We start from the raw sequence: 22,141 nt of genomic DNA, 5'->3' as shown, positions 1-22,141 counted from the left end.
ACATCAATCAAGTAGCAATCTCTTAAAAATCTATGTCCGAGCGCGATGAGAATGCGCCAGTTTGATACGGAGGCAGAAAAAATCGAGAACTGTCTCTAAGTTGAATCCAATACTCTCACACTAAAGTCCGACCTTTAGAGCTATAAGCTAGAAGTCTATCCTTGCTCCTTATTTTAAAATTAAGAAGCTTACTAATTCGAGTTTAAAAGAAAAGAGTCTCTAATAAGAAACGTTAAATCTCTTAATTAATTATATATAGCCTAGAATAATAAGAAGATATAGGGAAAGCGGTTAATAAAGAAATAATATATATATATATAATAATCCACCGGTTTCTTAATTATATCCCTCATCCCCGAGACATTAAATACTGATTTTAGTTCTTGTTGAACGAAATACAGCGTCCTTTTCCACTAGACCATAACAAAAACCAAGGTTCCTGTTTATGGCCTAGGGGGGCCCATATTTGAGGTTTGACGGTTCTTTTACTCTGTATTCTCTTTATTCTCCCGAGGTTTAAAGTATAAAGACTATTAATTCCTATAGCTTTATCTATATTAACGACTTCGGACTAGGACCAGAATCAGGGCCATTAATCTACCTGTAATGAACCTAGGGTGACTGACATGTATCCACCCCTCCAGATTGATCCAGATAGAGATATAATTCTCTTCACACCAAAAGATCCCCTGATTGACATCAGCAAAGGCACTGTGCCTGGAAACTACGCCCGCTTTCAAATCTCATCGAGGCACCTCACACTTACGTCAGTTTATTACAGAGTATGCTAAAAGCTTGTTGGGCTGAAGGGGATGCTCTTTAAAAAAAGGGGTCTGTTGAGATTCCTGTCAACGACTGTGAACCAGCTATTCTCTTGATCATTTTGAACCTCATTCACGGCCGTTCACGACAAGTTCCTCCAAAGGTGACCCTACCACGGTTGACTGATATCGCTGTGGCCACCGACTTTTTTCAATGCCACGAGGCTGTCGAGGTATCGGCTGGTATCTAGATACAAGACCTTAGGTCGGCTTTTTCGACCTCGTTCTCAGAAGATACAAAAAAAGTGAATGAGGATCGCCTGGGTCTTCAAGTCCAACGATATTCTTCGACAGACAGAAACAATTCCCAATGCAGCAAGGAACAGGTCCCTGTCAGATAAGCAACCTGGCTATTCCAAAGAGCATTAAAGGGGTGTTGGTGAAATATGGCGCTTGATCGATTTTGAGACCTGTACAGTAACTAACTACATGGTTCCAGATAAGATCGATCAAGCCAGACAATAATACAAAGAACTACTCCAAGTGAAGATTGGAGAACGGCTTGAAACTCTGTTGAATAGCCAGGCTGTGAAGAGGAGTTCTTCTTGTGGCTCCGCGTGCGATGCAGCATACCTTGGCCTCACCCTTCGCAAACTAAGCGAAAATCAGGTGTCTTACTCGGCCAGTGTACCTCCGCGTTTATTTTTTGGTTGCTCTTGCTCCCCCTTTTTCACTGTCTCTTTCAAAAGTGTCAGCCCGACTTCGATCGTCTCTATGGTCAACAGTTGGAAATCGGAATCACCTTGTGGTTCCCATAGTGGTCCTTATGGGTCCAATAGGGATTGTTTAAACAAAAACAACCCTTTCGGGAATGATCTGACTTACGAAGCACAAAAGCTGCCCACTTCGCTACAGGACCCGAGATTTCTTCCTAAATTATGTCATGTATCGATGGCGGTCAATCCCTCAACCTGCAAATTATCTCTGCTTCTCCCATAAATATCCAGACCTGTGCAACCGTTCTTCAAGTCTGTTGAAGTTCTGGGGCATGGCTTGATAATTGTCTCCGTGTGCCGTGTTTTTACTCGCGGAAAATCAGTGTGGACTAAGCTGAAGAAATGGGATGTGAAATCGTGCGTTCTACGTCAATTCCAAGGGGAAAAGGGGCCCATGGCCCCTGGAGATCCAAGATTTGCATTTGCTAAAGCTCACTGGCATCATGCACTCCTACCAGCCTATCATCTCGCAGAACTCGCTACGCTTGCGCTGGAGATGGCAGTTGGCTTGAATATCTAGTAAGCTGCATAGGGTATTTTGGAGCCAGCAAACCAAAGAGTCTGGACCCTTTGCTGGTAGATGCCATGTTCTCTCTGGGCTACTTTTTTGATAGCTCAGCAACAAATTTGTTGCGTGATGAATCCATTTTCAACCATTCGCAAACACTCAAATCACTAGAACAGACGGTGAAAGGGCATCAAGATACTCAAACTCTTAGCTAAATTATGGTATCGACCTACAACCTCCCGCCTACAAGTATGTCCATCGAAAGCGCCGTTCCAGGTCAAGATTAGAACTCCAAGTGCAAATCTTACGTGCTAGCACGGCTTGATTGTGAACTTGAATTATTCTGTATGTTGTAAGCCCAAGCGTCGCAATCTACTCGTCGGTAGTGGTTAGAACCAGCGATTTTCTATAGATTTGACTAGCAAACAACTTATAAAATTACGTGTATTTATGACCCGTAGGGGATACTGAAATCCATTCATGTACGCCCAGTCCAGCTATACTATGCTTGGAGAGTGTAAAAAAAAGTCCCTGGAGCTACCGTGGTAACAACACCATTGTGATGGTGACTGTGTTCCACGTTTAAATGTGAAGGGTAACAGTAATCAATATACTGGCTCAGCAATACTCTTCAAGAGACGGCAGAAAATCCCTGAGTAACATATCGTTTTGCTCTTCAGCAGCGCGTGTGTCATCTTGGTATGTTGGGTAGCGATTGGAGTCACAGCGGTTGCTCAATGGAGTCTAAATTGGAACACTAGGGAGTGTTCCGACCTGCTTGGCTCACAAATTATGACACCCGCTAATGGAAAGCCAGGAAATATCAATACCCCTGACTTCCGCCGGTGACAGAGGAACGGACTCCCTCAGTAACGAAAATTAGAGACACCTTAGCAAATTTGAATCAAGTGGCGTTCTCTCCTTTTGCATCAAATCGTGCTTTCGTTGCTCGTCGTTTGATTTCTCGCTTGGACAAAGGCTTGTCGCTCTCCTCGGCGACAGGCTCAGAACTGATAGAAGCCTTCCTCTTGAGGTTGTCCACTCCATTTTCTGGCTGTGAGGTTTCATTGGCTTTTGGGGCGCTAGCTTTTGGGACGCCCTTTTGTTTTGGCGTGAGTCCTTCATGTTTGGCTTTCTCTCCACCATGGACTATATCCACGATACCTCGCCAACTGGTTCGTTTCAACTTGGCCAATGCGGTCACCTTTCGCGTCTCTTCACAGACTGCTTCCTTTCCACGCTCTTGTGATAGACCCCAGACACAAGCAAGATTTATCACGTCCCACGGGGCTCGTAGACTCAAAGCTCTTCTTGCTTCGCTTGACACAATGATGCCTCGACCACGTGTCGCGCGGATCAAGGATGTTGCATTCCCGATGAGGTTTCTTCGGGCATCAAGCCCACTCCCCGTGATACCTGGCCCATAGCAGATCTCAATACGAACTCCACGTGAGATTGCCGCGGATAGCATTTTGAATTTGAAGTGGTATGGAAGTCGCACCGAGAGATCCACAGAGATCACATCGCATTCCAAGTTAGTGCACGCATTTAGCAGTGACTTTTCGTTTGTGGGACGGAGAGCAACTATGTCGTACACTTGGCTCAGGGCGGTTAAGCGCTGATTCTGCGCGGGATCGGCCAAAGTCAGGTTTAACCGAGTCAGCAGTTGAAGGGATTTCGGCGCGTTTGTTGGAAGAGGAGGTGGAGCGAGGGTTGAAGGGAGCTTCCCGTTGATCGTTTGAGACAGGGCAACGGTAGTGTAACCAACTAAAAAAAAGTCAGGTCAGGCCCTCATGTGCTCTAAACTGCGGATTTTATGCAGCGAAGAGGAATGAATGACTTACGTTCAGCGAGGAAATTCAGAGTGTGGGGTACCTCCGCGTCATCGGGGCTGTAAGGTACATTCAGGTCGTAAAACATTGTGTTTTAAAAGAAGGCCAGCCCTGCCTGTGGGAGCAATTACCTGATCTCTCAACGATCTTGGTCACGTCAATCTGACCCAAAACGGCAATCAGAAAATCCATCGGATTAACAGAGGATCCGACATCGAACTAACTATTTTAGGTCGGGTCTCCACAATATTCTCCGATCCCGTGACCTTTGGCGGAACGCATCTCATTCTACTGATCCTATCACGACAATATCTCACTCCGTGCATCTCATTGCTCTAGGCCTCTTGTGAGCACTGCGTTTGGACTGAATAGTCGCTGGGTCTGTTGCTACCTGTCTCCTACATCAAGCTAACCCCCGGACCCTCCCTCCGTCACACGGCCCAGCCCCTCGTGACCCCGCCGCACATCTCTCAATTGTGGGCGCACTCGGAAACCGCCTGTGATCCTCAATATGGCGCGTGTCTATGCCGATGTCAACGAGCATATGCCTCGATCCTACTGGGATTATGACAGTGTTAACATCTCTTGGGGTGTCCTTGAAAATTATGAAATTCTTCGCAAGATAGGTGAGAGAAGATCGTCTATTTGCAGCATGTCGGAGATGGTTGCCGCTGTGAACTGCGGGAAAAATTCAAGATCAAAATTTCTGACTGCCTAATTCAGGTCGGGGAAAGTACTCCGAGGTTTTTGAGGGCATCAACGTCGTCAACTACCAGAAATGCGTCATCAAGGTCCTCAAGCCTGTCAAGAAGAAGAAGATCAAGCGTGAGATAAAGATTTTGCAAAATCTCGCGGGTGGGCCCAATGTTGTGGCTTTGCTGGATGTTGTTCGCGACAACCAGAGCAAGACTCCTAGTCTGGTCTTCGAGGCTGTTAATAACACCGACTTCCGCACACTCTACCCCCGCTTTTCCGATTACGATGTTCGCTTTTACGTTTTCGAGCTGCTTAAGGCGCTGGACTTCTGCCATAGCAAGGGCATTATGCATCGGGATGTGAAGCCTCACAACGTCATGATTGATCATGAGAAGCGCAAGGTTAGTAGGCTTATTGATCAGTTTTGGTGGAATACCATCAATCTAACATACTGTAGCTTCGTCTGATCGATTGGGGTCTGGCTGAATTCTACCACAAGGGCACGGAATACAACGTCCGCGTTGCATCTCGGTATTTCAAGGGCCCCGAGCTGCTGGTTGATTTCCAGGAATACGACTATTCTTTGGATATGTGGTCCCTGGGTGCTATGTTCGCATCCATGATCTTCCGTAAGGAGCCTTTCTTCCACGGGGGCAGCAACACGGACCAATTGGTCAAGATTGCCAAGGTTCTTGGCACAGAGGAGCTCTTTGAGTACTTGGACAAGTACGACATTGAACTGGATCCGCAATACGACGATATCCTCTCCCGTTTCCCCCGGAAACCGTGGCACTCGTTTGTCAACGCAGAGAACCAGCGTTTCATCAGTGAAGAGGCCATTGACTTCCTTGACAAGCTTCTGCGCTACGACCACGCTGTAAGTTGTTCAAACATCTCTATAAATTGCCTATACTGACTTGTCTCTCAGGACCGCCTGACTGCTCAGGAGGCCATGGCCCACGCATACTTTGACCCGGTGCGTGCCGATGCAGCGGCCCTTAGCCACAACAATGTGACACTGCCATGAATTTTCTCTCGCATGAACTGTTGATGATCATGGCTCTGATCTCCTTACTGCGATGCCCATTTTCCAAGTTCTCCGCATGTTGCCATCAAGATTGCGTCGGGCATCACGATAATTACGCACCTTTTGCATTTGAAATTTGCCGATATGAACGGTACAACGATGATCGAAAACATGAAATGAGCTTGGTCTCCGTACTACTTGTTCCTCTTTTTCACTGGCCTGTCGAATGATGGGCTGTGGCAAACGATCAAATCCTGAATGAAGACGACTTTGATGACAAGACATCATGACATTTAATTTGCTGGGTCCCTCCAAGCCTTTTATCGCCTAGGTCGTTTGGCATGTCAATGAGTGTGATAAACCAACGTCTTAGATGGGGAAATCACTCTTCTTTTTCATCTTTTCCATCTTTTCCTATTTGTATAGCGCTGCTCGTGGGTTTCCCTAATTGATTTCTCCCTGGTTAGTTGAATTGGTGTTTTGGCCTTTCTGCTGGGTACTTCGTGCTTCAAGGGATGCTTTTTCTTAAGACAATCCATTGCATTTTCTTAACGCTTCCCTTTTTATGAATGAAACATTGAACGAGATTCAAAAACGATTTCATGATCCCCTAGAATTGTATGAATTGATTTGCGTATACAACACAACGTTCATGGCGTTTTATACATGACGCCCACACAGATGTGTCTTAACTTATGTGTAGTTATAGAATTGTATGGTGTGCAAGACTCGAGATCCGACTAGAAACCCGATGTCAAGAAAAACAAATGTCTAGTTCAGTAAAGAATTCAAATGATTCCAATCATCCAATCTTGTTCTTCTATAGATGTAGCCTCAGATCACCGATTGGCTCCGGCGCATCACGTGAGGGTTATCGTGGTGGCTGAATGAAAAGAAGAGACGAATTGCAAGCAAGGAACGCGCCAAAAAAGAAGAAGATGATAAACCCAATTAAACCCGATGAGTGTTGACAGCATATAAACGCGCTTCATTGACCTGCCCGCCGACTCCACCGAACCTCCCATCAAGCCCCGCGCTCTCATTCGTTCATTCAGCGTGGGAAATTTAATTGCCCGCATTTCGCACAACCACCCCTCCTTACACCTCTCCATCTCTCAAGATACTTATCCGGCGATTCGTGGCGCGATCGGCGCCTTGGAGATTTACTCCTCAATATCGTGCATTCTCCAGGATGGCTCAAAACTCTGCCTCCCAAAACCCCAGTGAGTTTCATGACTCATCCTCAAATGCCGCAGAAGCTTATAGTGAACAGCGGGTGAGCCTACGGCTCCCGTGACCAGCGCAACCCCCCAGATCACCGATGCTGCCGCAAAGGATTCCCAGGGCCAGCTGGGTGGACCTGCTGGAGCTCCCAAGGTGAAGACCGAGAAGGAATGTACGTTGCCACCAACATTCTAAATTGGGAACTTCCCTCGGAAGTCGTTGTTACATCATGAGCATTTGCTGATAACGTGGACTAATTCTAGTGGAGAGGGAGCGCAAGAAGGCTGAAAAGAACAAGAAGTTCGAAGAGAAGCAGGCAGCCAAGGCCAAGGCTGCCGCCAGCAAGGCCGCAGCTCCCAAGGTCGAGAAGAAGGCGAAACCCGAGAAGGACAAGACCGCCGATGCCTACGATCCCATTGCCATCGAGGCTGGTCGTCTTGAATGGTGGGAGGAGCGTGATCTCTTCAAGCCCGAGTTCGGACCTGATGGCAAGGTCAAACCAGAAGGCTCCTTCGTCATCCCCATTCCCCCTCCCAATGTTACCGGTTCTCTCCACATGGGCCACGCCCTTACCAATGCCCTCCAGGATACCATGATCCGTTGGCAGAGAATGAAGGGCAAGACGACCCTGTGGCTTCCTGGAATGGACCACGCCGGTATCTCGACCCAGAGCGTTGTCGAGAAGATGTTGTGGAAGAAGGAGAAGAAGACCCGCCACGACATTGGCCGAGAGGCCATGGTCAACTTGATCTGGGACTGGAAGGATGAATACCACAAGAACATCAAGAACGCTCTGCGCAGACTTGGTGGTTCGTTCGATTGGAGCCGTGAGGCCTTCACTATGGACCCCAACCTGTCAGCTGCTGTGACCGAGACCTTCGTTCGCCTCCACGAGGAAGGTATCATCTACCGTGCCAACCGCCTGGTCAACTGGTGTGTGGCTCTGAACACCTCTTTGTCTAACCTCGAGGTCGAGAACAAGGAGATCGAGGGCCGCACTCTTCTCGATGTGCCTGGCTACGACAAAAAGGTCGAGTTCGGTGTCCTGACTCACTTCTGCTACGAAATTGATGGAAGCACCGAGCGTATCGAAATTGCTACCACTCGTCCCGAGACCATGGTTGGTGATACTGGTATTGCCGTCCACCCTGACGACAAGCGCTACCAGCACCTGATCGGCAAGAGCGCTCGCCACCCCTTCTTAGACCGTCTCCTCCCTATCGTTGCTGACCCCGACGTCGAGCCTGAATTCGGTACTGGTGCTGTCAAGATCACCCCTGCCCACGACTTCAACGATTTCAATCGTGGTAAGGCCCACAACCTGGAGTTTATCTCTGTTATGAACGACGATGGCACCTTCAATAAGCACGCTGGTCCCTTCGCCGGTATGAAGCGCTTCGATGCCCGTTACAAGGTCATCGAGGATCTCAAGGAGAAGGGTCTGTACGTGAAGTGGGAGCACAACCCCATGAAGGTGCCTCGTTGCGCCAAGTCTAACGATGTCATTGAGCCTATCATGAAGCCGCAATGGTGGATGAAGATGGAAAGCATGGTTCAGCCTGCCATCGATGCTGTTGAGAATGGCGATATCATTGTTCGCCCCGAGTCTGCCGAGAAGAGCTACTTCCGCTGGATGCGAAACCTCAACGATTGGTGTCTATCCCGTCAACTCTGGTGGGGACACCAGGCTCCTGCTTACTTCGTCAAGATCGAAGGCGAGGATGGCGATGACAGTGACGGTAACCTCTGGGTTACTGGCCGTACCGAGGAGGACGCTCGCAAGAAGGCCGAGGAGAAGTTCCCCGGTAAGAAGTTCTCTCTCGTTCGTGACCCTGATGTTCTCGACACTTGGTTCTCTTCTGGTCTGTGGCCCTTCTCTACTCTGGGCTGGCCCACTAAGACCCACGACTTCGAGAACCTCTACCCCACCTCCGTTCTGGAGACCGGTTGGGATATTCTCTTCTTCTGGGTTGCCCGCATGATTATGCTTGGTATCAAGATGACTGGCCAGGTTCCTTTCCGTGAAGTTTACTGTCATTCCCTCATCAGAGATTCTGATGGCCGCAAAATGTCCAAGTCTCTGGGCAACGTTATTGATCCTCTGGATGTTATGGAGGGTATTCAGCTGCAGACTCTTCATGACAAGCTGCAGTTAGGCAACATCGCTGATAAGGAGATTGCCGCTGCTACCAGGTACCAGAAGAAGGCCTTCCCCAAGGGTATCCCCGAGTGTGGTGCCGATGCTCTCCGCTTCGCCCTTGTCTCTTACACCACTGGTGGTACGACTCGTCTCATGTCTCCGTTTGATCCTATTTACTAATGATGATTTGCAGGAGGTGATATTGCTTTCGACATCCAGGTCATTCACGGCTACCGTAAGTTCTGTAACAAGATCTACCAGGCCACTAAGTTTGTCCTCGGCAAGCTCGGTGAAGACTTCAAGCCCCAGGCCAGTGTTAAAAAGACTGGCAACGAATCTCTCTCCGAGCGCTGGATTCTGCACAAGTTCAACACCGCCGCCAAGGAGATGAACGAGGTTCTTGAGCAGCGTGATTTCTCCACCTCCGCCCAGATCTCCTACCAGTACTGGTACTCCCAGCTATGCGATGTGTTCCTCGAGAACTCCAAGTCCCTGCTGGCGGATGAGGCCTCAGCCGAGACCAAGGAGTCTGCCAAGCAGACCCTCTACACAGCTCTCGAGGGCGCCCTAACCTTGATCCACCCTATCATGCCATTCGTCACGGAGCACCTGTGGCAGCGTCTGCCCCGTCGTGCGGGCGATGAGACCATCTCGATCATGAAGGCCAAGTACCCCGAATACCTCGCCGAGTTCGACGACCCGGCTGCCGCCAAGGCCTACGAGCTCATCCTTAACACTTCCAAGGCCATCCGTTCGATCCTCTCCCAGTACGACGTCAAGACACAGGGCGACATCATTATCCAGACCTATGATGCTACCAGCCAAAAGACCATCTCCGGGGAGATGAACACCATCAAGTCTCTAGGTGGTAAGACCCTCGGTGAGCTGTCTCACCTCGGCTCTGAGAATAAGAACCCTCCCTCTGGCTGCGTGGTTGCCGCTGTCGGTTCTGAGGCTGCTGTCTACCTCCGCGTCTCCAAGGAAGTTGCCCTGGAGCAGGAGGAGAAGGCCAAGGCTAGCCTCGAAAAGGCCCGCGAGACTGTTCGTAGGTCTCAGGGTATCATCAACGGCCCTGGCTGGAAGGAGAAGGTCAAGGCTGAGGTCCGTGAGCAGGAGGAGAAGCGTCTGCGTGATGCTGAAGGCGAGGCTGCCCGTCTCGAGGAGCAGGTCAAGGAGTTTGAGAAGCTGCGCTTGGAATAAATTGTCAGACTCAAATAGAAAATATCAATTGAACCCCTTCTTCTATGTTGTAGTTTCTTGTAATCCTTTATTCTAGATGGGTACATTTTCTCCACGCTATACCCTTGTAGTCCTCTCTATGTCAAAAAAACATAGAACAATTCAACGAACTTAGGACGCATCGGGTTAGAAAAACAAGCCATTCTATTTGTGGGGGCAATGTGTACCTTGATTTGCTTTTGAATTTTTTTTTTGTCGTTTTCGATCGAAAAAGACAATCGACTAACTTTCTATGTTTGATACAAAACTGAAAAAATGGAAGTACCTCTGCCATCATTTCAATAGCAAAACAACCAAAAAAGTAGTTTCCCTGGGAATCGAACCCAGAACCTTTCCGGAACATTTGCCAACGGCATTTGTTATGTTAACGGAAAATCATAACCGCTAGACCAGGAAACTGCTCGACCATTTAGGCGAATAATTGTAAGAAAGCGTAGATATTGACACTATATCTTTTCTTGCTTGGTTGTCGGTTGTGATGCACTGTGCTTCCCATAGAATGTGTTGTGGGAATTCAGGTATTCATAATAATAAAACCTGCGTAATCATCCTACCGCCAAGTAGATCAAAGTATGGGAAATCTGACCAAAAGTACTTGAATTAGCAGTTAAAAGCAACGAGGTCTACCTGTACTTGGGTGTCCAAAATTCACTACTCGAATTCCCCCCAGAATCAACGCTGCTCAAGCTGAGCCTGGCATCACAGATGATAAAAGATATCCACTCTCTCAGGCAACTCCTCCAGTCTCATTCGACATCTTCTTTTGCCTCATGTGGTGTCACGCGCTTCAGAGTGCAGAAATTGCGCTTTCTAGCCTGCTCTTTGTGAGTCCATAGATCCCAGATGCCAAGTGTAATAACCGCCAAAATGATTGTGGCAACAACATACATCCAGAATTGCTTAGGAGATTCTGAATTCCTCAGTTGTCCCATTGTTGAACTTGAACAAATTCATCCCGAAGATAGACTATGGAGTGGTGAGAAAAAGACGTATTTTGGGACATGGAGATGTGCCTCTTACCGAGACAAGGCTTGCAGGTAAGTATATAAGCGTCAGCATGGTGACTACCTTGACCGTTGCATTGTCGTCAGAGCTCCTGCTTCCAAGTTGAAGCAGCATTCCATCGGCACCGAGCATGCGTTTGTTCAATTCAACCAATTGATTGCTGAGGTCGAGCACCTGGCGGATCATCCTGAAATCCAACCCTAATTTGGTCTCCATATATGTCAGCGAGGAACATAATGGCCATTTTTAAGACATCTTTGAACTTCTCCTTTAGCACTTCTACCCCAACAGTGCACCTCTCTAGACATTTTTGTGGTCTCCCACACCTGTGGCCAGTTTTTGAAAGCTGTTGTCTGTACTGTTCCGCTGTAAACTCAGAACACTGCTCAAATAACCCAATTTCGTGATAGTGTGTAGTAACACCTCCAGTCTATATAGTGGGCAATAGAAGGTCGCGTGTGTTGTGAGTTTCAATCCAGTTGCTGTCACTTCCGGCAGTCGAAAAGTAGTCGAAAAGTGATCGATTTTTCTCAAGATAAAGTCCAGTGCTTTATCAGTCTAAAATTGAAGTCAGACAACTGAACGAGCGAGCAATGGTAAATACCGACGTGTCGATCCACATCGTTTCCTAGGCTGTTAACATAGGATCGCCAATTATCCAGACACGAAGAGAAACCCGAAGAATGAAGTGTATGCCATGCAGGATCAGAGCATAGTCCCTGCTGGTAAAGTGAGGCATACTGCTCGATTATGAAAACCCCTACCTAACCAATCATTTCCTTCTGCCTAACAAGAGGGGTGCCTGTTAGACTGTGAAGACAGTATGTGCACTCCACGTCCGAGCTAATGTGATCGCTGTTTATACTTGTTAGAGATACTAGAGATCTACGATGAATGTAGATTTAACTGGAAATCTCTTGATGCGTTGAGAGAGAGAGAAACTATCTACATGCTATGACTGAGACTAAGTACTGGGAGCAAACAGTGGTGGTCACGTGACCTTCCAACACCCCCCACGACTAGCACTATTAGTCGACAGCATAGTTTAAACAACCCCAATTCTCCATGTAAAAAACCAGTTTTTGACCTTCATTAACCCCCCATTTGTAGTATGCAAACCGTAAATTATCCATTCAGCGCGTTTTTATAGACCGTGAGGCCCATTTGGATGATCCAGCGCTTGAATAGCGTTTTGCCAAGGGGTTTTGTCAGTCCATCCGCTGCCATATCAGCAGTCGGGATCTTGACGAAAGCCACGAGCAACAAGCCGTGCCTTGTAGGTACCGTCATGCTTAACTTTGAACACCCATCGGAGGGTAAGAGGTTTCTTCTTGCTCTTAGTCCTGGACATCACTCTCCAGGTGCCGTTAACAAGATGACGATGTAGTTCTTTGTGAGCAGCGACTAGCCATTTGTCTTTCTCGACACAGGACATAGCTTGTTCCCAACTGTTAGGTTCAAAGCCTATGTCTTTAGGCGTCAGTTTGGATACAGCGTACTGCTCATTCGAGGTAGCATTTGCGAAAAGACTGACTAGGATCTCTGGCTGTTCAGCGAGCAACCGAAGAACATTGGAATCAAAGAATGACTTGCTAGCCAGGCTTTCAATGTAAGCTCTGCTAGGATTCTTGATCCGTGTTGATCGTCGTAACTGGCCAGTTTCTGGCTGAATGGGCTGAATGGGCTGAATGGGTTGAACATAGCTTTGATCTCGACTCCTGTCATCCGGTACCGGATCTAGGCGAGAGAAATTATGTTCAAAAGTTACTTGATCATGCTGTAATGGCGATTGATCATGATACTCGTCATCTTGCAGAGGATCTTCCTGAGATAGATCAATGGTTGTTTCCAGGGGAATGTCCATATTAACAACCTGTCGGGAAACAGGCTGTGGTTCGACGAGAACCCCTCGCCCACCTGCTTCAAAGTGGGCACCAGTATCCACCCTTTGTTCCACCACACACCTGCCAAAACTGCCCGCCATTTCATCATTTGACCATGCAAGATCTTCTTCAAAGAGCGCGGGATTCGACGGGTCGAGAGCATTCGGAGCCCTCGTTTGATCCTCGGGATCATCTTCGACCGTAGGAGAGGGTGGGGAGGTAGATCGTATGTTAAACGGATTCTCGAGGTGAGGCCGTAGGAAATCGATTGGGATATGACGATCCTGCGAATCATGTTCATGTTCTTGGTTCATGCCTGTAATATTAAGATCATAGGCAGGGTCAGGCAGACTTGCCGGAGAAGGATTCTCATTGAAAATGACGTTCCGTGAACGTTCAATCTTCTTGGTACGGACGTTGTAGACCACATAGTTGTCTCCTTCGTCGTACGCGAGCAGCCTTGCCTCCTCCATGTGAGGATCTAGCTTTGTATTTCGCTTCTCTTTTGGGATGAGAAACCAGCATTGACAACCGAGAGCACGAAGGTTTGAGAGATTTGGCTTCTTACCGAAAAAGGCTTCGTAAGGAGACATGCCAATCTTCGACGCGTAGAGGCGATTCATGGTGTAATTGATTCCACCAAGAAGAAGTCCCCAAAGATATTTTGGAAGCTGATACTCGGCCATAACAGCGACTAACGGCTCAACAAGATGACGATTTTTGATCTCGGCGACACCATTCAGTTGCTTGGTGTAGGGAGGAGTTGGATCCCATACCGTTCCCTTGCTAGCAAGGTAAGCAGCAAGTGGTTTATGCTCTGGAGCATCATCGCCGTGGACCTTCTTGATGACGTAGTTAAACTGAGTCTTCAAATAGGTCTCCAATTGTATGTAGACCTCGGTGACTTGAGATCGTGATTTTAGTAGAAACAGCCATGTAAATCGGGTCGCATCATCCGTAAACGTCACGAAATAATGCTCACCTCCGTGAGACGCGATAGAGATCGGTCCCCAGACGTCTAGATGAATGAACTCGCCAGGCTTTGATCTAATAGATCGTTCTTTGCCAAAAGGTAATGCGTGGCCCTTACCCTTAATGCAAGGAGCACAAGGAAAGGTGACGCCGGCGCCTTTCTTTAGCTTGACGCCGTCAGCAAATTTCTCCATCTTTCGTACACGCTCCTCGCCGGCGTGACAAGCTCGACGATGTGCCAGATCGATGGAGATAGGTATGATCTCTCTCTGTGTAGCAAAGACAGAGTTTGGAGAGCCAGTAACAAGATTACAGTCAATCATATGATCAATCTTGTCAATGCCAGCGCAGTTCAACCAGTAATGTTCTCCTTCACAGGTAGCAAAACCAATGGTAGACTCTGGGCCATAGAAATCTTGATGTTTGAATGTCATCATGCCATTCTTTGTCCATGTGCCAATGTCTGCCTTGTCGAGAGCAGACATGGATATCAAGCTGGAGCGAAGATCTGGCGCAAGCCACACTTTCTGGAGAGTGAGAGGGGCCATTTTTCCTGATGAATCTTGATCCAGCAGGTGTAGGATTACATCTCCATATCCCTCAGTGTAGAAGACATCCCCAGTGGCTGTCGAAACAGGCAATACACACCGTCTAAAGTTGACAAAGACAGATCTGTGGGGAGTCATATGTGTGCTAGTACCGGAATCGATCATCCAGCGGGTAACATCATTGTTGTCGTTAGCCAATAGGCCTTCCTTCGACACAATATGGGAACCATGAACTGCATTTGCCTGGATACCGGCAAAGAGCACATTCGTAAAGAGATTTTTATACCGCGCTAGGGGATCCCCCGATGGAGGGCCTTTTTGCGGTACGGTGGGGTAGGATGCTGGCGCAAAGATTGCATTCGCTCCCTGGCGAGGCTGTTGTTGCGGTAGAGAAAGGATCCGACCTTGGTTGTCAACCTGGCCTATGATTTGGCCTGGTTGAGAGACTGCAACCTGTTGAAAAAGAGGTTGCTGCTGAGGTTGTTGAATGGTAGTGGCGTTTGCCGAATTCTTTAGCAAGGGACACTTGTTGGAGTAATGATTTCCAAGAGTCCCATGATGTCTGCAAAGGATGACGTTCTCTTCTCTGACGAAGTCGGTCTTCTTCTTCGAGGGTTTGTCCTTGTTGTGATTATTACTCGATGAGTTATTCGAATTGGATTGCTTGTCATTGCCTCCTTTCTTTGTGTCTTTCTTCTTGTCATTGTGCGACGACGACGAGGTTTGAACAGTAGTCGAGTTTGCGTTGTAGGAAGGGTTCATAGACCGGTTATGGATGTCTACCTCGAGGAATTCGGCGTAGACTTGGTCCATGAGATTGACATCCTTCTCATCAACCCTAAGGTTCTGGAGAAAGGCATAACACTTGGGGTTTTCATTAATGGCTTTCTTGAACTGGCATAGTACATAAACCGAGTTTATCTTGCCATCAATAGATGTGAGATCACGAAGAGTTTCCTGGAACTTGCGTACAAACTCGCTAGCAGTTCCATTCTTAAAGCGAAGATCAGTCCACTTGGTATAGCGGGCGAATGAATGTTGATGGGATGTAACAGCGTACGTCGCACGCAGTTTCTTAAATGAGTCCCGTACATCAGTGTTTTGAGCGATATGAGAAAAAGGCTCTGGAGAGAGAGTGCCTCTTAGTAAGAGATTCGCTCTCGAATTGCACAGATCCCAGTTTGTACATTTCAAGTTATACTCTTTTCGGAGTACAATGTTTGACTCGATGACTTGCTTCACACGATCACGAATTTCAGCAACAGAGATGACAACTGTTGTAGTATGATCACCTGCAAGATCCTGAGCTTCTTCAATAAGAAGATTGCGAACAGCTTCAGGACTGGAGTCCTGATACTCGGGGATCTTTGGGATTGGGATCCCATTAGAAATCATGTATGTGTAGTAACGGTTGTTAGCTGCAAGAGCTATGTAGAGAGCGGTTTCCCAGTCTCTGAAGTTGGATTGTCCCTTCAATTTTGGGACGGCAGATGAGATGTCAATCTCATGGCTGTTGATGGTAAAGTCCTCAATATTGTACGAGGCCTGCATGACGTCTTCTTCCGCACCGATGTGCTCGTCAAGAGAGGTATGTGATTGGCTCGCTACAGCGGGTAGCGAGTGGAATGTGGGGTTCGACGGTCCGATTTTCGGGTTGTCGAGGGTTGTCGGCGACGTGATTTGACGGCGACGAGGTAGGATCCACCTACAATGGATGAAGATCCCAAGGGGTAGGCGAGGTGTTAATCTCGTCCAATAGGGTGATGAAAACTCTGGTTTGTGGGGTCAAAACGAGACCACAGAGGTTCCACAGTGGGGTGGTGCGACGCAGTACACCAATGGGAGGAAAACCAGGGTTTCGAGTCTGTACAGTTATGTAGAGGACTCGAAAGCGCGAGGCTCATAACCTGTTAGAGATACTAGAGATCTACGATGAATGTAGATTTAACTGGAAATCTCTTGATGCGTTGAGAGAGAGAGAAACTATCTACATGCTATGACTGAGACTAAGTACTGGGAGCAAACAGTGGTGGTCACGTGACCTTCCAACAATACTGAAGAAGATAGATCCAATCATAGCTCTTCCTGGTATATCTATTCCTATTGTTTCATTAAATATGCTTGACCAACCTAAGCTGCTTATACTTCCAAGGTTGCGTTACCCGGAACAAAGACCGAGTCGCCTCCGTTGACACTACAAATATAATTTAGCCATCACTTTTTGTGTTTTTATGATTTTACGACGAATGGTTATATGGCACAAGTCTTACAAGATATAAGGGCGTTGCCGAGGTCTTGGAGTTCATATAGTAATCTATAGGCAACACAGAACAACACTAGCAAAGGGTATAGTATGACGACATGTCTAATGTAAGTCTGCACACCATCGGAGCTTGATGAGAAAGATCAAGTGCCGGGTTAAAAAAAACCAATGCACGGGTTCAATAAGTATCCACACAGACATTAATGAATCCCTGCATAGCCCTGGAAGGCGGCTCAAATATCTTCCTGCAAGATCTACCCGCAGATCGCATGGTATCGGTGGATATAATCTATACACTGTTATGATCACATGCCTAGCTACTACCACCACATATTAAGAGCGGCCAATGGATGTAGCCAGCACTGATGTGACTTGGGGGTCTCAAAAATCTCCACCACCTAACTGCGTGGAAAACTTTTAGCCAGAGCTCCATCGGCTAGCGCTAGGCTTTTATATCAATTTGTTGGTTGTAGCGGCCTATGCAGCCGTCTAAGTCTTTGCAATCCCGATTGTTGACTCCGGAAGGAGAGTTTCTCTCGCCGCCTGAGTCCATGATATGTTGATCAGGAAGGATTCTCAGCCTTGGTGCTATCATATCCGGTGCCTTAGCTATCTCATTTGGAGGCTTCACCTAGGCCCATAGAAGCCGGAACATCATCGCCCGATCGTCTACTCAGGTGCGCTGTTCGTTTTGCTCGCGCTCCAACAGGCCTTCACTATCTGAGCTACCGTTACCCGGCGGATTATGTCACTCGAGTTCTTCAGATTCCGGACTTCGGCTGCTACTTTACATCATTCCTTGTATTGTCATGATGTGCATCCATGGGCGGCGCGATATCTGTATATAGTCCATAGGTGCCGTGATAGACCATTGGGGGTGTTCTCATGTTTGCCAGTAGCACCCTTTTCTACACGATAGGAGTTGACACAAGCGCTGTCTATATCTCCGGAGAAAGCGTCATCACCGGTCTTAGAACTAAAATTTATCTCCAAGCCTCATTCTCCGTTGCTCAAGCCTCTGTAGCTCTTGACAATGGTGGCTAGTGCCTCGAGATCTGCCACCTGCGCCTGGTTTTTTGACCCTATTTTCGTCTTGGCCATCATCAACGGCCTGTTCTTGGACGTGCCACAAAAAGAGCGTCATTCGACTTCTGCCCACAATATCTATTCCGGAAGTCGATGCTGTGCCTTCGGGTCTGTCAACCATCGTCTCCACTTTACCCACCGCAGAGAAAGCCAAGGTTGAATGGACTTTCGTGGACGCTATGGGCAAGACATACATCCTAGCTCTTGTGGCTGGTGTCCTGGCTCTGGTGCTTGGTCCAAGCAAAAAGGTGGGAACGTCTGTTTTTGCAGCGGGGGGCTGCTATCTAGACTGTTTTTTTATCTGAGAGTGGATAGAGACTATTTCGAGGAATCGTAGGTGGTTTTCAGGCCCAAAACTGGGGATAGTTTGAGAGACAACTGTCAGATGCCAACTGTAGAGCTAGGAAATACAACGCCCTATTGTTCAATTATAATCATCTCTCCAGTTGTATCTAATACATACGACCACAGGGTGTGGAAAACAGGGCTTCCCGTCCGCTCAGCCGTACTTAAGCCACACGCCGGTGAGTTAGTAGTTGGGTGGGTGACCACCAGCGAATCCTCACTGTTGTATGTTTTTGGCCTTTTTGCCTTAAGTTATTAATTAGTAAACTCTGAGCGAGCATGCTAGATAGGATTTTAGATGTATTGCAGTGTAGATAGCACTGGGGGTCTAGCCTCGTTGAGCCACTTGTTTATTTCAGCTTCTAGCTGTCTACTATTATTTTGCTGGTTATGTCACGGTGCGAACCGTGATGCTTAGTAAAAGGAAGATCACGGCACGTGATCTCCGACCTGTTTATCTTGAACTTCAGTTCTAGATCCTGTTGTAGCTCTTCGAGCTACGTCTTGTATATTAGCCTGCCCCTGCCTGTGCCTGTACCTGTCAATGAGAATCTGATCTGTTACGACCTGTCCCTGCCAGTCATCTCCTATCATACCGTCCTGCCAGCCCGCACCCTGACACTACGTAGCTCCTACCACTAGGAGTTGACTGTCTGAAGATGTCTGAACCAGCCCCGCAACCTCCGTTCCTGCCCAGCGACCTAGAACAATTCGCCGAACACGCGAGAGACCATCCTGACCAATGGTTCGAATACTGCCGCCGCGCGTACGACTACATTGAGAGCACCCAGTCCGAGGCGACCAACGCTCGCGAACGAGTGGACCAAGCCGAACTGCAGCTACAAGCCGCGAGGATCAAGATCACCCGCCTGTCAAGCGAACTGACCGCAGCTGAGCGTGATCACCTCCGAGATGTCGCGGTCCTGGAATACCAGAAGAAGCTTTATGACGAAGCGCAACAGAACATTGCCCGTATCGAGGCTGCACGAATGTGTGCAGCCGAACTCGCCATCCCGACGGGGAATACCGTACCTCCCCCTGTCCCTGAACCTGCCGCTGAGCCTGGTGTAGCTGCTGCTATGGGAACGCCTCCGTCGCTTACTCCCGAATCTTCCGGCTCCCACGTACGATCTGAACGCCTTCCCGACCCTGACAAGTTTGAAGGGGACCGGAAGGATCTCCGCCGATTCTCCTCCCAGATTAAGGAGAAGCTGAACATCAACCGCGACCGTTTTCCGACCCCGCAATCCCGAATGACCTATGTCACCAACCGTCTGAAGGGCATACCCTATGCCCAGATTCTGCCTTACATCCGCGATGGCATCTGCCAACTGAACGACTTCACCGATATCCTGGACATCCTGGAACGAGCCTTTGGAGACCCAAACCGTGCCCGAAATGCACGAAACGAACTGTACCGCCTCCGACAAGGAAACAAGGAGTTCAGCCTGTTCTTTGCAGAATTCCAGCGTCTTGCCATGGAGGGCGAGATGCATAATGAAGCCCTACCCACGATGCTCGAACAAGCAATCAACCGAGAAATGAAAGGGATGTTACTGCATGATGAACCGCCTAAGGGAGACTACCTCGATCTAGCGAGGTTCCTCCAGAACCTGGAAAACCGCCGAGTCCAATACGACAGCGGTCCGTCGACCGCCCCACGGACCTACTCTGCTGCCATAAGAACCGCCCCGAAAGCCCCTGAACTGAACTCTGGTAGACCCGGTCCTGAGCAGGCCGCTACCACCCCGCCTGTGAACCCTGACGCTATGGAACTGTCCACCACCCGCCGACGATTCTCCCCGTACCGCCAGCCATCGTCCCATTACGAACAAAATGCCTGCTTCCGCTGTGGCTCGAAGGAGCACTTCGTCCGAGACTGCCCGCAAGCCGATAAGCGCCCGCTAGCGGCTCGCCAAATGAATATCCTCCCCCGTTCGCCCTCTCCGATCAGCAGCCCCCGCGGCCGCCTTACCCGTCCCCGCTCGTTATCTCTGGAAGACTCGTTAAAAGGAGTCAGCCTGGCCTAAGCCGCGACCAGGCCCTGCAACCGCGCGTTATCCGTTTATCCGCCGCCGCTATGAACGGCCTCTCCGTCGAAGAGGAGACCCGCCGTTCTGATCTGATGATACTGCCTGTTACACTGAACCAAAGAGAAGAAGAGTTCCCGAGCTATGCTATGCTAGATTCCGGAGCTGAGGGGAAGAGATTCGTCGACCAAGAATGGGCTCGAGAGAATGGTCTTACCCTCATACCACTGACGAAACCTATCCAACTGGAAGGATTCGATGGACAAGAAGCTGAGTGTGGGCCGATCACCCACTATGTCCAAATGCACATCCGCATCAGCGATCACCGAGAGAAGAAAGCCTGTTTCCTGGCCACCCAGTTGGCACACTACCCGATCGTGTTAGGCCTTCCGTGGCTGAAAGTACACGACCCCTATGTCCGTTTCGCTGAACACAGCATTGAATTTAACAGCGACTACTGCCGAAGGAACTGCAACATACCCTTGCGGAGCGCGAAGATCCAGGCGCTCCACGAGCTACCTGTAAAGTCCCGTCCGAGGAACCTGCCTGCACGACCAACTGGTCTCGAGAAACGAGACATTGCAGCCGTATCGCTAGCTGCGTGTGCTGCGTATGCAAGAAAGAAATACAGCATGTTCGCAATTACAACCGCGGACATCGAGACTGCACTGAACCCCAAGACCGACACTGAACCTGACCCCGTGTCTGCACTGCCTGAAGAGTTTAGAGACTTCGCCGAAGTGTTCTCACCCAAGGAAGCCGAGCGCTTGCCACCCCACCGATCATACGACCACAAGATGGTCTTACAAGAGGACAAACCCTTACCTTTTGGGCCCCTCTATCCCATGTCCCGAAATGAGCTCGAGGTCCTGAAAGACTGGATCGAAGATAACCTGAGGAAAGGGTTCATTCGGCCTAGCTCCTCGCCCGCTGCCTCGCCTGTTCTGTTCGTGAAGAAACCCGGCGGAGGTCTCCGCTTCTGCGTGGATTACCGTGCACTGAACGCAATCACTGTTAAGGACCGTTACCCGTTGCCGCTGACCAAGGAAACCCTGAATAACCTGAAAGGGATGAAGTTCTTTACGAAGATTGATATCATCTCCGCCTTCAACAATCTGCGAATTGCGAAGGGACAAGAATACCTGACTGCCTTCCGTACGAGATTAGGACTGTTCGAATCATTGGTGATGCCATTTGGTTTAACTGGAGCCCCCGCATCCTTCCAACGATTTATCAACGACACGTTACGAGAGTACCTGGACTGTTTCTGTACTGCTTACCTGGACGATATCCTGATTTACAGCCGCACGCGTGCGGAACACATAGAACATGTACGAAAAGTCCTCCAGCGCCTCCGAGAGGCAGGCCTGTTCGCAAAACTATCGAAATGCGAATTCTGTGTGTCCGAGACGAAGTTCCTTGGTATTATCATCGGTGAAGATGGTATCCGTATGGACCCCGACAAGATCGAAACGATCGTGAACTGGAAAACACCGACCTGTCTGACTGATGTGCAAGCCTTTATTGGTTTCGGCAACTTCTACCGCCGCTTTATCAGAGACTTCTCGAAAGTCATCGCCCCGCTCGTGAGACTCACGAAGAAAGACGTCCGTTTCGAATGGACACCTGTCTGCCAGCTGAGCTTCGAAGCCTTGAAGAAGGCGTTTACATCTGCCCCGGTTCTGAAAGCGTTTGACTGGTCCAAGGAGATAGTCCTGGAAACAGACGCGTCTGATTTTGTCTCTGCCGGTGTACTGTCTCAGTACGATGACGCTGGAATACTGCACCCTATCGCATTTTTCTCGA

The 22,141-nt window shown here is 48.7% G+C and overlaps 6 protein-coding genes and 2 non-coding genes across 8 annotated transcripts; 4 read left to right on the top strand and 4 right to left on the bottom strand.

Annotated features, from left to right (window-relative positions):
- Window positions 1–2,949: 2,949 nt before the first annotated feature.
- On the bottom strand, window positions 2,950–3,965 carry Pdw03_5350 (Ribonuclease P complex subunit Pop2, putative; the record flags this gene model as incomplete). Its single annotated transcript, XM_014683482.1, has 2 exons — window positions 2,950–3,812; window positions 3,890–3,965. The coding sequence occupies 2 exons, from the start codon at window positions 3,963–3,965 to the stop codon at window positions 2,950–2,952; spliced, it is 939 nt and encodes a 312-aa protein (XP_014538968.1).
- Window positions 3,966–4,388: 423 nt separating this feature from the next.
- Window positions 4,389–5,600, top strand: Pdw03_5349 (Casein kinase, putative; the record flags this gene model as incomplete). Its single annotated transcript, XM_014683483.1, has 4 exons — window positions 4,389–4,503; window positions 4,601–4,974; window positions 5,031–5,450; window positions 5,502–5,600. The coding sequence occupies 4 exons, from the start codon at window positions 4,389–4,391 to the stop codon at window positions 5,598–5,600; spliced, it is 1,008 nt and encodes a 335-aa protein (XP_014538969.1).
- Window positions 5,601–6,792: 1,192 nt separating this feature from the next.
- On the top strand, window positions 6,793–10,164 carry Pdw03_5348 (Valyl-tRNA synthetase; the record flags this gene model as incomplete). The annotated part of the gene is made up of 4 exons (XM_014683484.1): window positions 6,793–6,823; window positions 6,874–6,996; window positions 7,088–9,103; window positions 9,158–10,164. The coding sequence occupies 4 exons, from the start codon at window positions 6,793–6,795 to the stop codon at window positions 10,162–10,164; spliced, it is 3,177 nt and encodes a 1,058-aa protein (XP_014538970.1).
- Window positions 10,165–10,505: 341 nt separating this feature from the next.
- Window positions 10,506–10,602, bottom strand: Pdw03_tRNA181. Its single transcript has one exon. It is a non-coding gene; the product is annotated as a tRNA-Val (tRNA).
- A 501-nt stretch (window positions 10,603–11,103) lies between these two features.
- Window positions 11,104–11,394, bottom strand: Pdw03_5347 (the record flags this gene model as incomplete). The annotated part of the gene is made up of 2 exons (XM_066101037.1): window positions 11,104–11,169; window positions 11,224–11,394. 2 exons carry the CDS (start codon window positions 11,392–11,394, stop codon window positions 11,104–11,106), a joined length of 237 nt encoding a protein of 78 aa, XP_065957977.1.
- A 1,218-nt stretch (window positions 11,395–12,612) lies between these two features.
- Window positions 12,613–16,162, bottom strand: Pdw03_5346 (uncharacterized protein; the record flags this gene model as incomplete). Its single annotated transcript, XM_066101036.1, has 3 exons — window positions 12,613–12,672; window positions 12,743–13,530; window positions 14,182–16,162. The coding sequence occupies 3 exons, from the start codon at window positions 16,160–16,162 to the stop codon at window positions 12,613–12,615; spliced, it is 2,829 nt and encodes a 942-aa protein (XP_065957976.1).
- A 2,259-nt stretch (window positions 16,163–18,421) lies between these two features.
- Window positions 18,422–18,537, top strand: Pdw03_rRNA6. The gene has a single exon (XR_010715647.1). It is a non-coding gene; the product is annotated as a 5S ribosomal RNA (ribosomal RNA).
- Window positions 18,538–18,964: 427 nt separating this feature from the next.
- Window positions 18,965–20,335, top strand: Pdw03_5345 (uncharacterized protein; the record flags this gene model as incomplete). Its single annotated transcript, XM_066101035.1, has 2 exons — window positions 18,965–19,429; window positions 19,775–20,335. 2 exons carry the CDS (start codon window positions 18,965–18,967, stop codon window positions 20,333–20,335), a joined length of 1,026 nt encoding a protein of 341 aa, XP_065957975.1.
- Window positions 20,336–22,141: the final 1,806 nt, after the last annotated feature.

Source organism: Penicillium digitatum, chromosome 6, assembly GCF_016767815.1.
Source record: "Penicillium digitatum chromosome 6, complete sequence".
NCBI lineage: Eukaryota > Fungi > Ascomycota > Eurotiomycetes > Eurotiales > Aspergillaceae > Penicillium > Penicillium digitatum.
Note: the sequence above shows the minus strand (reverse complement) of the source record. Positions and strands in the feature narration are given on the sequence as shown.